Here is a 15,839-nt window from a genome sequence, read left to right as displayed (position 1 = left end):
GCTTCAAAGGCAATTGAATATCTTAAGAAAGAATTTGAGATGAAAGATCTTGGAAAAATAAAAATTTATCTTGGTCTGCAAATTGAATATTTAGCAGACAAGATCTTTATCCATCAATTTGCCTATACAGAAAGGGTCTTTAAACGCTTTTACATGGACAAAGCGCACACATTAAGTACACCAATGGGTATTCGATCACTTGAAGTGAATAAGGATCCGTTCCGACCTCCAGAAGAGGATGAGGAACTCCTTGGTCCTGGAATACTCTATCTCAGTGAAATTGCTATGCACTTATGTATCTTGCTAATGCTAACAAAGGTGGTGCAGATCGTATTGGTTATGCAGATACAAGATTAGAATGCAGAGACTCAAATATTTGAAACAAGGTTTTCATCAGGGGGAGTAAAATATGCGATGCACTCTTTTTTTCTTACTAAGGTTTTTTCCCACAGGGTTTTCCTTATAAGGTTTTTAATGAGGCACCTAGCAATGCGTATTACTAAATATATGTACTCTTTTTCCTTCACTAGAATTTTTTCCCACGGGGTTTTCCTAGTAAGGTTTTAATGAGGCACATTATCTTTTAATGAACATCCAAGGAGAGTGTTATAAATATATTATGGATGTTCATTTAGTACTCCGTTATAAATGTGAGATGCACGGGAGAAAAATATTCTTGATGTATTGACAATGCTACAATGAGCCCTATATATACACACATAACATATCCTACTCCTAATACGTATTGGATTAGGGTTAGAGTTATTTACTCCTATTTACACGACTATTCTAACAATAAATAAGCTTCCCGGAGAAGCTTATCCATATGGGACTCCGCCGTAAATATGTTTATCTATTTAGTACTCTATATGAAATAAGCCTCCTGAAGAAGCTTATCACTTGGGTACTCGGTTATGGATAAATATTACTCCCGGTGAAAGATTATCTATATCGGGTATAATAAGCTTATCCTGATACTCCGTTATGGATAAACATTACCCCCGATAGAAGATTATCCATAACGGGTATAATAAGCTTATCCTTTCGATACTCCATTATGGATAAACATTACTCCCAGTAGAAGATTATCCATACCGGGTACAATGAGCTTATTCTTTCAGTACTCCGTTATGGATAAACATTACCTCCAGTAGAAGATTATCTATACCTGGTACAATGAGCTTATCCTTTCAGTACTCCGTTATGGATAAACGTTACTCTCTGTAGAAGATTATCCATATCTGGTATAGTAGCAACTTACACAGTAGCTTGCAGTAGCAGCTTATACAGCAGCTTGCAGTAGCAGCTTACACAACAGCTTAAAGTTCATTATGTATATAAGTTTGAAGTTGAATAATAAATCAGTTTCTCTCTATACTTGTCTTTACTTTATAATCTTTATTTTACAAACATATATGATGTAATTTATTATAAAAATTACCAAAATCCGATTAACAAGAAACGTACCTAATGCATTCATAAATGAGTCAGTTTTATTCAAAGTTAATTTTCTATTTGAAAATTAAAGATAAAATCAAAGATCCATAAAGCATGACCCCATTCTGCAAATTATTCTAGTCCAATTAATTAATGAAAGTAATATGTTACACCGAGAATTAATAAGCAGAAGTTCCACCATATTCACCACTTAGACTTATATTCTGTTTGGCCAAGCTTCTCTAACCTAAAAAGCATTTTTTCTAAAGTATTTTTTTTAAAAGTTGAGGTGCTTGGCCTAGCTTTTAAAAAAAAAAAAAAAGTGCTTTTGAGTAGAAACAGAAGTAATTTTGGAGTAGCAGAAAAAAGTAGCTTATTCCACTTTTTTGAGAAGCACTTTTGAGAAAAATATATTTAGAAGCACTTTTTAAAAGCTTGATCAAATATTAATTACTGCTTAAAAGTGATTTTTAAATTAATTAACCAAACACAAACTACTTTTCACCAAATTATTTTTTGAAAAAAGCACTTTAAAAAAAATACTTATCAAAATAAGTTTATTTTTTCGGTATGGCCAACAACGACAACAACTCAGTATAATTCCATAAGTGAGATTTGTGGAGAGTAATGTGTACGCAGAACTTTCTTTCCCGGGACCTTACCCCCCAAATCCGAATTACGCTGGGCCGTTGTTGTTGTTGTTGTTGGCCATACTAAAAAATGAACTTATTTCGGTATGGCCTTTTGGAACGAAACATTTATAATACTAACGTCATTCTATTCCCATTTTTTCTCTCTACACTCTCCGAGAGTAGCCTATATGCCTGTTTACGCCGACGGCGATTCACAACAATGATCTCTATAACCTCCGCGGAGTTAAACTACCTCGTTTTCCGATACCTCCATGAATCAGGTACTTCATTTTAGGGTTCAATTAGCTATTGTTAATCTCAATTTATATTATTCACAGTTCTTGACATGTTTATTAGATTTTTATGTGGAGAATTTGATTTTGTGTTTCTGTTGTAAACTTCTTGTTTTTATTAGATCTCAATTTTTTCTTATATTATCTTCACTTTCTTACATAGACGATTTTAATTCTGCCTGTTGTACATTTTGCTGTAACTATTCCTAGGGCATACCTATTGTCAAGAATAAAATTGACTTCATCTAGTAGTGGCTAGGACCACTCGGACAATTTGCATTACGGCTGGTAAAAAGAGAAATTGGCTAGTCTCGTTATTTAAATAAGAAAATCAAATTGTTGATTATTAAAGAATATTACTCTCTCTGTTCCATTATATGTGATGGTGTTTGACTAGAGACAGAGGTTAAGATGCTAATTTGGCGTATATATTATAGTGATAGTAGAAGAAACATTAAAATAATAGCTGAAAAATTATTTTGGTTGAATAGTTTAGTGAATTTGAATTTTGAAATTTGTGAAAGTTTTATAGAAATACAATACTCTCAAGTAATCTGGGACGTTCTAAAAAGAAAATAGTGTCAAACAACATAGGACGGATAGAGTATTATCTTTGGGCTATTAAAATTTGAGAATTCCTCTAGGAGGAGAGAGGTTGGGCCCGTTGGGAGCTAGCACACTTGAATTCTTCTTGTGATAGTAAAAGCGGAAAGAATAAAATGCAACAATTCCTAGGGCTTTAAGTGTAGCCATGCTTACTGTACCATTTAGGAGAAAAGAAGAGATATTCAGTCTGGAACATTTGTTGCCTACTCTGCCGTTGTCCCTCAATACAACTTGAGAGAGACTAGTCTCATGCCTCTCGATCCCCAAACACTTTTGTCTCAGAAGTAGTTGTTACGTTTAAACATTGAGAAAAAAGCATGTGGCATGTCCGGTTGCTGTGCTACTGATAAAGAAAAAGCATGTGGCATGTGTTTGTCATCTCTTATCCAAATTTTACGAGAAACGCAATCCTCACGTACTTTCTATCTCCTTCAGCTAGACTTCTTCCTGACTCCTCACCGCCCAACCAACAATCAACAGCAGTACATAACCATGCACATTAAAAGGAATACAACTAAAGTGCGAAAAACCCAGAGAAGGTAACTGTTTTCTCATTTCTTAACAGTGATGAGAAACAGGTACCTTCAAGTTCAAGTGTTGTGCCCACCCAAAATCACAAAAGAAGTATGAACTAAACCTTAAAATAAATTAACTAGATATGGTTGACAGAAATAGTTATGAAACTTATAAATGCCAATTGCCTTAAAAGTACCTTCGTTCAGGGAAAATTCCAAAATTGCAAAATGAGTCATTTGCTTTGTCGTTGCCAAACTCCAGCTTACTAACTGTAGCTGTTCTTCCATCTGGGCTACTTAATTCATACATATGTTTAAGAAGAATGTCATTCCTACTGAACGTCTATATAGGTTAATCTCACTCTTTTCTTGGGCAATAACTGAGTGGTAAGTCCAGTAAAGTGGGACTAATGGATGCACAGTTATTTTGGGTTGGGGCTGGGGGGTGGGGGGGTTGAGAGGAAGAAAAGAAGCTTTATGCAGGAAGCTTCGAGATCTTGAGGGGCTGTGACCTTGGTGGATATTTGCACTAAAGAAGGGTTCGGCTGGGCATGAAAGATGGAAGTTATGCACTTAGTATTGTACATCCTTGGAAGCTCTATCCTTTATTCACAATTGGAAATAGTTTGAAAATAGGGACTGGTAATTTCACTATTTTGCCAGAAAGAAGCTTTTGGCAAGGAAGGATCTCTCTCTCTCTCTAATATATATATATGTGTGTGTGTGTGTGTGTCGGGTTTTGAGAAAGTGCAGAAAACCTGTTTTTGATTCCATTTCCACATCACGCAAGTGCAAGTCACATGCTTTTGTCTGTTTTGTCGTTTTAATATCTTATTATTTTGGACCAAAACTATATGTGGCTGTATAAATTTGAAACAGTATTTGTCAAGTTGCATATGTATGGGAGGAAGGCAGATGAAGTGGCTAAAGTTAGAGGCTAAAAGTGCCTATGTTGGGCATTCACAATTGTGTTTGATATTAGCTATAAACTGGTGCAGCGAACTGAGGCTGAATTTTTGGTAATGAGTTCTACCTTTCCAGCTTATCTTTGAATTTCTTGGGGGTTCTGGCACCAATACATCTAGGAAGGATATGTCTGACCTATCTAGACGTTATATTTCCAGCGACACTTATAAAAAAAAGTTAAATTTCTGGTGACAGTTTTAATTCATGTAATGCCAATTCCTGCATAACCACACAAGTGGCATTGCATCTTATTAAGTACTTGAGGATGGATTGTTTTAAAGAGCAAACCAAGATGAGATCTTTTCGTTTGATCTATCAATATTTCTTTAAGCACATATGAGGCCTCTCTAGCTTTGACTTCAGCATTAACAGACCACACTCTACAGCACCCTCTGCAAGTTGTGATATTCTATTTAGAGGTACTATCTAGCTTTGAGCTTCAGCACCAACATATTACAGTACCCTCTGCAATTCGTCATGTTCTATTTAGAGGCAAATATCTTGCATATGAAATACTGCTCTGGCAATTGATCTGGTGATATCTGATATGCCTTCACTTTGTTGGATCTCTCCTCCTTTTTTTGGACTCTTTGTGAGGAGCTGTTATTTCCACCAGAACTACTGAAAGAGCGCAAATGGAGGATGCGCTATAAAAAAAGAGCATCTTCCTCAAATGCTTCTGATTTAATTTCATTGAGTTGACATGTCCTTACTTCACTACTTCTGTTATCTAGGATGGGCATATCTTGCTATGGTGAAGTCATTAAGGTGATAGGACTGTCAGGTGTTCATTTCATGTGCTTTCTATTTCAATTTAGTTGAAGCGCATATTGCTTTCTTTTTTTCTGGATGACAAACAATTATCTTTCAGTCTCATGAGCTTTCTTATCTATAAGGGGGAAGAGAGGGGGGGGGGGTTGAAGCATTCATTGTCGTACTTATTTCAATTATTGGTGTAGTTTATGCATGGCTGATGAGGGCACGGTCTTAGCTCCTGAGTATTCAGACAAAAAAGAAAATGGATAATAATAAGATTGAGACAGTTACAAAATCCATTCAGCTTCCCTTACTTGATTGAACAGACGAAATTTCAGTAATTGCAGTTACTTTAAATGATCTTCCAAGTTGATCAAGACTCTCTAGTTTATAGCTGTTCTTTGTGGTACCAGTTGTTGCTTCATTGAATTTGCTTAGCTAATTGGCTTATGCCTTGACCTTCATCCTGATGGACTAGTACCAAGATCGAATCCTAGAAAAGCAATCTAATCAGTCACTGGTTTACTGATATTTTTTTCAGGATTCTCACACTCAGCCTATGCCTTAGGATACGAGGCGGGGATCAATAAGAGCACAATAGATGCAAATCTAGTCCCTCCAGGTGCTCTTGTTACCTTTGTGCAAAAGGGTATTCAGTATCTTGAACTGGAAGCAAATTTGAGCAATGTAATGCAATAATTTCGATATTCTGATTTTGGGTCTGAAGTTGAGCTCTTTTGAGAACTCTGAACTAACCAATTATAACTATGGGATGCAGGATGATACCGACATGGACGAAGACTTCCAGTTTCTACAACCTCTGGATCTCATTACAAAAGATGTGTACGAGCTGCAAAAAATAATAAAAGAGAAAAAGGAAAAGCTTCAGAAAGATAAACCTAGGGGGAAGGACAAGGCGAATGCTGACCATGTGAGGGACCATGAACAAGAACCTATAAAAGAAAGAGAGAGGGAAAAACAACAGAGGGAAAAAGAGCGAGAACGGGAGAGAGAAAGGATTGAAAAGAATAAGGAGAAAGAAAAGCGCAAAGAAAAAGAAAAACCACGCAAGGATCTTATGGATTTGAAACGGAGTGGAGAAAAAGAGACTACCAGATGTGAAGAAAATGGAAAAGCTGGAGGTAATACATTCGCATTTAAGCTAAATTGCTATTCTTACGAGCATTATAGATGCAGGATATATTGATAGATTTCTACATCTGATACTTTGCTCTTCTCTTTGTTAGTCTTTGCCACTCTGAAGCTTTTTCTTGTTGAGTTGCAAAATAGATTTGGAGCCTATGGAGATCTGCACAAGCTCAACCTGCTTACCATGTGAAATTCCAAGTTGTGACGTAGTGGTTTTGGAAGGGCATACCTCTGAGGTTTGACTGCATGTCTATAAAGTTCTTCTAGTCCCCCATGATTTCTCAATTGGTGATCCTGTATATATATTTCTTTTTTTTCTGTCTTCAACAACAACATACCTAGTATAATCCCACAAGTGGGGTTTGGGGAGGGTAGTGTGTACGCAGACCTTACCCCTACCTGGCGAGGTAGAGAGGCTGTCTTCATAATTCATATATTAACATAACAATTTTCTCTTGTTTCTAAGCTCATGCCAGGTTTTTGTTTGTGCTTGGAGTCCAGAAGGGTCACTTCTTGCATCTGGGTAAGCATTAGTACCATTTCTTTCTTTTTTGAAATGATTAGTACCATATCTTTCTGTTGGTGCTCTTGTTTATGAATCAAGTCATGTTCATTTTTCATACTGCTGTTTTTAATTCTCTTGTGATTTTTCTTTTTTGAGAAGGAATTCTATTGTGATTTACGACTTTGGAAGTAATCATCATAAGCACTGTACTTCAAAATAATCATGATAGTTTTATTTACAAATTTTTGCTTCTTGTTCTCTTGCAACATCAATTTGTTCTTTAATATTTAGTTCATCTTAAAAATCCTCTGTGCAATCTCTGTTGTCCTCTTCGGAATGCTTTAGACATATTAACATTTATGCGCTAGATGTTCCCGTATACTCCATTTTCTTTTCTTATGGAAATCTGATAGACAAAGGAGATTCTCATTCTAGGAAAGCAGATTAACCTTCGAGGAATATGTACGGAAAAGCAGACACCACACCCCAGAAAAAGGAAGATGAACTCCAAAAAAAAAAAAAAAATTAACAAGAACTATTCTGCTGAAGTGTGGAGATACTTGACCGAGAATTTTTGGATTCTCTAATATGTGAAAGGATAAAGACTTCTACCAGTCTTGTTGGGTCACAAAGTCTTATTTTTGATAATATAATTACCAAGTAGTTCATGCAAAGATGAAATTACCATTTTCTACACAGATTAGTGGACTGTGCTCTACTAAGCTTGTTAAATATTTGCAAAGACAAACCATTTTTCCAGCTTGGCTCCTCAATTAGCATATATTTGGTCATGTGACTTTCCCTCGTGAAGGCTTTACTACAATTGTATTCAAATTAGTTCTCTCCAAAAAATTGGAAATCTTGTCAATGATATGTCTTTATCAACTAGAGTAATTCGCTTTGTCAGGTTCAGTGACTACTCTTATTACTGGAATGTTGATCAGTGATCTGGTGACAATAGCATGTGGTTAAATAGGTTTATTGTAATGACACTTAGGCTTTTGATTACTGGTTTGTTTTTAAAAGTTGGGTGCATCTGTTGCCCCCAGCCCCTACTTTCTGATATGCTCTAAAAGGTCAAATTCTATGAAGTGGTTTTTCTTTAGTAAAAATGTTGAGGGTAGTTTTGGACTCTTCTAAGGAACCATCTTTCTTATAGCTAAGCTTGTGTAATATCAAACTTAGGTCTGGAGACTCTACTGCTAGAATTTGGACCATTGGAGACGGTCCATGTAATTCTACAATCCCAAGCGGGCATCCAAATGTTGTGGTTTTGAAGCATTTCAAAAGTCGAGCAAATGAGAAAAGCAAGGATGTCACAACACTTGATTGGAATGTGAGTTTTCTGCTGCTTGTTTTAAGCTGACTCTCATTGTCTTCTATACTTTTCTGGTGGACTTTCTGAAATTAGACTGCATTGCTTATGGGTTACCAACTTGATTTACTTGTTATTATTGATCTTGTATTTTTGACTTCTTCTTGTGTAGAGCGAGGGTACCCTGCTTGCAACAGGCTCTTATGATGGCCAAGCCAGAATCTGGAACCGAGCTGGTAAGGGGCATGGAAGGAAAACTGGATGTGAAGATTGAATGTATCAATTGTCCATTGAAAAGATGGTTATGGGAATGTGTTTGCTTAAGTTTGTTCTTTGGATTATTTTCATAATACGGCAACACTATTCATGTCCTGGTTAACTAATGGAAACCAAAAGGCACCAAGAAGCAACCCATGTCCTTGTTGGGAAATGATTAGCTTTTAGCTATAGAGGATCGGTAGACCCATAAGATAACTGTATTCAAATGCATTTAATTAATATTTTCAGTTATCTTTCTTTAGCTTCCTTTTGTAGAGGGAAGTCTTGCCGGTCTTCATATGCAGCTATGAGGAAGGCTGGGAAAGATTCTTCTTTGGGAGGACAATGGGTTAAGGTTTTCAAAGTCCATAAATCTGTTAGGGTACTCTTGGTTCATTATTGACTTCTTTGTTCCAATAACCTTCTCTGAAGCTTTTCCAGTGAACTTGAAGGGATAATTGTAAAATAAGTTCCAGGTATGGTAGCCACTGACCTATGGCAGCCACTATGGTGTACTCTTTGAGATGTTAGTTCTCAATCTTGAGTAAGCTCATCTGTCACTGAATGGTATTTTTAACTTACTTTACACCACATCAAGAATTTGCATGTCTGTTGAAATAAGCATCTGTAAATTCGAAAACTTCTAAAGACAAGTGGTTGATGCTCAAACTTGATATGACATCCATTCCTGACTTTTGTACTTTACCCCGTTGAACCGATTGAAGAATGTAGAATCCTTCCCATTGTTTTCTACAGAATCTCATGGCTTTAGCCTTTTCACTAATTAGCAAATTATTCAGCCTTGCAGTTGTTTAACTACTCGTGTTATCCACGTTTTATCCAACTGGACTATTTACTCAATGATGTTACTTGTGTTTAGGTTTCTGTGGCTTTACTGTTCGTGGCGCCTTTATCATCTTCTAGTGTCATGTCTGGTTTTCTCTTACTGATTTCCATCCTATAAACTGACTTTTCATCCAGGGGAATTGGTTAGTACTCTAAACAAACATAGAGGGCCAATCTTCTCCTTGAAGTGGAACAAGAAAGGTGATTATCTCCTTAGCGGTAGTGTTGATACAACTGCCATTGTTTGGGATGTGATGTCTGGCGAATGGAAACAGCAATTTGAATTTCACTCAGGTGTTTTGTTTACTTGTTCAATTGTGCTTTTATATTTTACCCCATATCTTGGCAAGGATAGAGTTTCTTTTGTGTGCTTTCTCACTGTTATATAAATCCATTCAGGTCCCACGCTTGATGTTGATTGGCGAAACAATAGTTCTTTTGCAACCTGCTCCACTGATAACGTGATCCACGTCTGTAAAATTGGAGAGAATCAACCAGTCAAAACTTTCTCAGGACATCAGGTTTGGTCCAGTTGCTTTTTGTGGGAATATCTTTCGTAATATTTTGTTGCTATTGAAAAGGTGGAACTTGTCAAGAAGATTAAATTGGATTCGTGTACATTTTCTCTTTATCTCTTTGATGTATATGTGCACTGATTATTACAGCTTAACAAGATGTTGTGCTGAATAATTCTCTGGTCCTTCCCCTGGTCACAGAACAATTGGTTTGATCAAATAAAAGAAGAATCATTCTCATTGCATTTTGATCAATGTTAACTTCTCTGGGTTCTATCATAACAATTCTAGTTCTTTATCTTTTGTTCTCTTTTCTGTTTGAACTGTTTGTGCAAACTTAAGTAAGTTGAATACTGAAGCTTAGTGTGTGATGTTTAATCGGAACATTGATGTATTCTGTGTCAATATTCTTAAATGGTTGTTGACTTCGCCATTGCAGAGTGAAGTCAATGCTATCAAGTGGGACCCCTCAGGTTTCTTGCTGGCTTCATGTTCTGATGATAACACAGCTAAGGTAACTCCTAACTTATTTTGTCCTTTTAAACTAATAGCAGATAAATTATATCCCAAAAAAAAAAAGCAGCAGCAGCTAAAGTCCCTTTTCTCCACATGATTCAGAATATTATATTTTACGGTCTTCTGGTTATGTAGACTTTGCTGATTACCCTTGTATTATCATTTAGGTTCTAATTTGTATATTATATTAATGCATCTTTTTGTATTTTTCCTCTGGTAATTCATTGTCATTTTATTTTCACTCATCAAAAAGTCTCTTATTTATGTCTTTGTCATGGAATTTGCTAGTGTTTCTCCACAAGCAAAATCAGCTTAAATAGGTCTGGCAGATACAGAATTTATTGTTGATACGCTGTGAGCTCGTAGTTTCATATTTGACCTCCTTAATGTGAAAATATCTGTTTTACCTAGATTCCTAAACCTTGAATCAGTAATGCCAAGGAAGTTCAAATAATTACAGAGCTATTAGAGAAAGTTGATTTATAGCTTCATGTTGTTTGAGCTAGGACTTCGAATATGTTGTTTCTAAGATATTGTGTTTATCGTGTTGTATAAAATGAATTTGGTCTATAATCCTTTTTGTCTGTGCAGATATGGAGCACGAAACAGGATGACTGTCTGCATGATTTCAGAGAACATGACAAAGTATCACATATAACATAATGATTTCATCTAAAAGTCTGCTCTTTTTTTTTTATTTTTTTTTTATTTTTTAAATTTAATCAAATCAGACATATCAGCTATTGACTATTAACTTTTAGGAGATATATACCATCAGATGGAGTCCAACTGGCCCTGGTACAAGCAATCCGAATAAACAGTTGTTGCTGGCAAGGTAATTATTCTATCTATCGCTACTGGAGATGTTCTTAAATTACATTATTCTTTCTACTATAGTTGTCTGTCAGATGTGGTGGTAGCACATGATTCTCACTCGATTAGATTTCAGATTAATATTGGATCAGTGTTCATAGGCAAGTGATAAAGGTTCTATATTCTGTCAGACACTGTTTTCACTGATTTATTAGGAAATACTCTGCCATTTTAAATGACACTATTTCCTCTTTGGTCCTTCCGAAAATATCGGGCACGTTTACATATTTGGGAGCTCTTTAATCTTAGCATTCCCATTTTACCTTGATTGTGCATGCACTTATAGGAATGATACTGAATGTTGAAAACCACAATATTCTAAGAGTACTCTTTGTATGTTACATACATTTAGCTCATGTATCAAAGTCTTTGTTTCTTGAACTCCATTTTCAATAAAAAACCATGATATGAAATGAAGCACAAGAAGAACCAGTTTTACCCTTTATCCTTAGGTGATCTGTGGAGTGGGATGTAATCAGAAGTTATTCCAGCCCCCCGCTCTATTTTGCACTTTAGGCTTCAAGTTCCATCAATCTCACTTGTTACAATATAGCTATATATGGGGTGGGGATTTAGTTGCCTGCTTGTTACATTTTCTAGGCACATTGTCAGATGTATTGATGTTTTAATCCTTTAGACGAGTAAGGAAGTTTGAACACAAGTCCCTTGCTTGATTTGGTGCCCAAAGTCCTAACCGGTATGGAGTAATTTTAAATCACGCTTATCCCTCCCTTGAACCTGAAACAACTATCCCTTAGCAAATCCTTAGGGTCTTGGTGCAGGTAAGCCTTCTCTTCGGTTTGATAAGATTTATTCATGTTACGCTTTTTTGTAAAAATAATCCAGAGAGATACAGTTCCACCTTAACCGTCCAGCAAATGGCTTCTTTGTGTGTGCTGATTCGAGAAAAGACTCTACGGAAAAGGGTTAAAAATGCCCTTAAACTATTAGAAAAGGTTTTTTCCCCTTCATCCACCTATACCTATTGGGGCTAAAAATGCCCCTCCATCCACCTTTTTGGTTCACTTATGCCCTTTGACCGTTAGGTCAATGCCGAATTAAAAATAATAATTATTTAAATTCCATGTGGCAACTTCTTATTGGCCAAAATTAAAACATCTAACCCAGAAAAGGTGACAACTTCTTTGTCTGTGCTGATTCCAGAAAAGATTCTACTGAAAAGGGTTAAAAATGCCCCTAAACTATTAGAAAAGGTTTTTTTTCCCTTCATCCACCTATACCTATTGGGCTAAAAATGCCCCTCCATCCACCTTTTTGGTTCACTTATGCCTTTGACCGTTAGGTCAATGCCGAATTAAAAATAATAATTATTTAAATTCCACGTGGCAACTTCTTATTGGCCAAAATTAAAACATCTAACCCCATTAGAAAGACCCACCCATATCTACCAGTTTTTCGTACTAACCCGCTTCAAAAACACCTGACCCGAACAAAAAGTTCAACTAAAAAAAAGAAGCCCTACTTCTATCAAACTCCATGGAACAAAAGCTCCATAGAAGTTGCAGCGAACATATTGACGCAAATTTACTAGGTGGTTTTCTTTTTCTTGTTATGGCATCTAGTTCAATTTACATGATAGACACAAATTGCATTATATTCAAGATGAGTTTAATTTAATCATTTTCACATAACGGAAAGATCTCAAAGTGATTGCTTGGAAGATATCATAAACCGTTGGACTACCCCTAGTTTTCCGTCCCACAGTATCGTCAAGAAAATCATTGGCTCATTCATGCTAGGCTTTTCTTGTTTGTTTAATTTGTTCATGAACCTTTATTCGGTGATAATGCTTTACATGAGATTAATCAAGAAAATGAACACATGTGAATCCATGGTTAGATGGAAGTGGGGCGTGTTTTTTTTATTTGAACTTTTTATTCGGGTCAGGTTAGTGTTTGAGGCGGGTTAGTTCGAAAAACGGGTAGATATGAGTGGGTCTTTGTAATAGGTTAGATGTTTTAATTTCGACCAATAAGAAGTTGCCATATGGAATTTAAATAATTATTTTTTAAATTCAGCATTGACCTAACAGTCAAAGGGCATAAGTGAACCAAAAAGGTGGATGAAGGTTACTTTTAGCCCAATAGGTGGATGGAGGGTATTTTTAGACCTTTTTCAATAATTCAGGGGCATTTTTGACCCTTCTCTATATATTGTACTTCACTTTTTAGTTCTTTGAGCTTATTGGTTTCGTTTTATTGTTTGTGTAGTGCTTCATTTGACTCTACTGTGAAGCTATGGGATGTTGAACTAGGGCGTCTTCTTCACAGCTTGAATGGCCACAGGTAATGGATGTGAACTCATTATGTCTACTTGGAAAGACACTCAGGAAATATTAAGGCACTCTTAATTAAATTACAGCGTAAAAGAAATAATTCCTGTTTGAACAAATTGGTAGTGTCAAATCATAGGCTAGAGCGTTTTGGTGCTTGTTTACTTGTGCTCAATCGAACTATCAACACCTATATACGTCTTCCTTCTTTTTTGCTGGGGGTGGGAGTGGAGTGAGAACGAGGGAAAATGAATTTTTTTCATTTGCGTGTTCAAAATTTTTTGAGTTGTCTTGTTGGACTTTTTTAAAATCATTTTTCTGTACTGAGTGGTTTCTCTTCCATTTTAAACCCAGGGATCCTGTTTACTCTGTTGCATTTAGTCCGAATGGTGAGTATTTGGCAAGTGGATCATTGGATAAAAGCTTGAATATATGGTCAGTGAAGGAGGCCAAGATTGTAAGAACTTACAATGGCGATGGCGGTATTTTTGAAGTGTGTTGGGACAAGGAAGGCAACAAGGTTGCCGCTTGTTTTGCAAACAATGTGGTTTGTGTCCTCGATATTCGAATGTAGAGGTTCAGGAATAGCCTTCAAGGACTTGGGAACGAAGTAGGAACTTCTGAAGAAACTCTGCTTAGGACACTTGTAGAAATGCAGAACAATTGAAACTCAAACAAAACGTATTTGAAATCATTGTAGATAAGTGCAGATAGGATTATGGCACTGACCTAGACTTAGGATGTAGCTGCTAGTATAACCGTTCCGCTATTCTTTTGGCAACGAAATTGACATGGCTGTGATTATACTGTCGTAAGTCAGAGCAGCATTTGGTTGTGCAACTGCAAATATTCTGATTAGATGTAATGTAGCCACCTTGTTATTCCTATGATTCCAAAATCCTAAGGGTGGATTGGTTTGCAAACAAGTTATACTGGATTATAATGTGGAAATTATAATTCGGGGACTAAAACTATCTTACATTAGTTTCTTTTTTTACCCTAATATTTGATGCATGCGATTTTATCCTTTCACGGCAATCAACTTCCCAGAATTATATCTTTACATTAGCAATGATGAAGAAAACAAACTGAAATAATAAAAACCTCTAATAAGTCCTTTTGTATTCAAGTTAGAATCCATGTTACATAAAAATTAAACTGATACACAGCAAAAAGTTTTGATTTCAAATGCTTTTGCAATATTGCTTGTTTTCTGGATACACAAGATACAAATAGTATATTGCAACAAATGAGAGATAGAGAAGATGGAGTGATGAGTGAGAATTGAAATACGACGAGTATTGCGGCAGAAGGAGAACTGGAGAAGGCATGTCGTTGGATCAGTATTTACATTTTTTTTTTTATAAAATGGAGACAAAAGTTAAACACCAGCCCCAGATGACCCTGTTTGTGCAAATTTATGCTATTGCTCAATTTTCTCTTCAAACACACTATATATAGAGCTAGGGAAACACCCTGTCAGTTGTTCAGCTACTCATACCGCTTTGTTGGCAAGTCGAGTAAGGAAATGTCTGTTCATTTGTCCAGAAATATATTTTCGGCCTATCTATCGATTGAACCAGGGGCTGATAAAATAGAATAATATCTCAAATGGCGTTATAGAAACATTGAAAAAAAGATGATATAGTTATACTTATTGGTTACTTGATGTACTTGAATCAAGCCGCGAGCTCTTTGTTCTGATTGATTGACTCTCGATCCAAAATAAGTGACCTTTGGGCGGTCAAACTTGTATTTGAGAGCTTGAAAGATACTTAGGGAAAATATCTTTCCATTTTGAATTTAACTAAATTACAAATTAAAATTCCAATTTTACACTCACTTTACACTGGCATCTTTTTATAGGAAATCCATTTTTGCTTGAAGTGGATATAGAATTAGGAAATCCTAGCAGCACCGGAATCTGTATTTGTTTTTCATGTGTTTGCTGGTTTACGGTGCTTCCTTTTATCAGCAATATATGATGTTTTTCAGATTTGGTACATCAAAGGTAGTGCAAAGACAATGGTGTCAAAATAAGAGGTTGTAAATATTATGGAGAAGATTATTACTATGTTATATACTGTAGAGATACTGCCTTTCTCATGAGAGGAAAGAAGATTATATTTAGAGATACTTTACCTCCCCTTACATTTCGGTCTATCACAACACTGACCTATCTCGTGCTTTACGGTATTATACTTACCTCCCTTAGTTTGATTTTTATTATGTTTATCTAATTATAATTTAACATAATTGTGATATGACTAAATTAGCCTTTCTAATATACCCTTCTTTATTATTTGATTTACAAGTATTTTTGCTGAAAATATGCTTCAGTGACAGCAAATTGATTTGCTAACA

The 15,839-nt window shown here is 35.9% G+C and overlaps 1 protein-coding gene across 1 annotated transcript; it reads left to right on the top strand.

The window, feature by feature from the left end:
- LOC109235585 (F-box-like/WD repeat-containing protein TBL1XR1) lies at nt 2,186–14,446 on the top strand. Its single transcript, XM_019401750.1, has 14 exons — nt 2,186–2,350; nt 5,747–5,892; nt 5,984–6,347; nt 6,496–6,590; nt 6,831–6,877; nt 8,045–8,195; nt 8,347–8,410; nt 9,414–9,572; nt 9,678–9,799; nt 10,233–10,307; nt 10,901–10,954; nt 11,071–11,144; nt 13,414–13,488; nt 13,830–14,446. Exons 1-14 carry the CDS (start codon nt 2,290–2,292, stop codon nt 14,047–14,049), a joined length of 1,707 nt encoding a protein of 568 aa, XP_019257295.1. The 5' UTR covers nt 2,186–2,289; the 3' UTR covers nt 14,050–14,446.

This window comes from Nicotiana attenuata, chromosome 12 (genome assembly GCF_001879085.1).
Source record: "Nicotiana attenuata strain UT chromosome 12, NIATTr2, whole genome shotgun sequence".
Lineage (NCBI taxonomy): Eukaryota > Viridiplantae > Streptophyta > Magnoliopsida > Solanales > Solanaceae > Nicotiana > Nicotiana attenuata.
This window is presented reverse-complemented; position numbering and strand designations above follow the sequence as displayed.

Excerpts from the sequence above, each read along its gene's own strand:
- LOC109235585 (XM_019401750.1), top strand. The coding sequence starts at position 2,290 with ATGATCTCTATAACCTCCGCGGAGTTAAACTACCTCGTTTTCCGATAC. Across the intron at positions 8,196-8,346 it reads TCACAACACTTGATTGGAAT|AGCGAGGGTACCCTGCTTGC; the intron begins GTGAGTTTTCTG and ends CTTCTTGTGTAG. Across the intron at positions 9,800-10,232 it reads AAACTTTCTCAGGACATCAG|AGTGAAGTCAATGCTATCAA; the intron begins GTTTGGTCCAGT and ends TCGCCATTGCAG.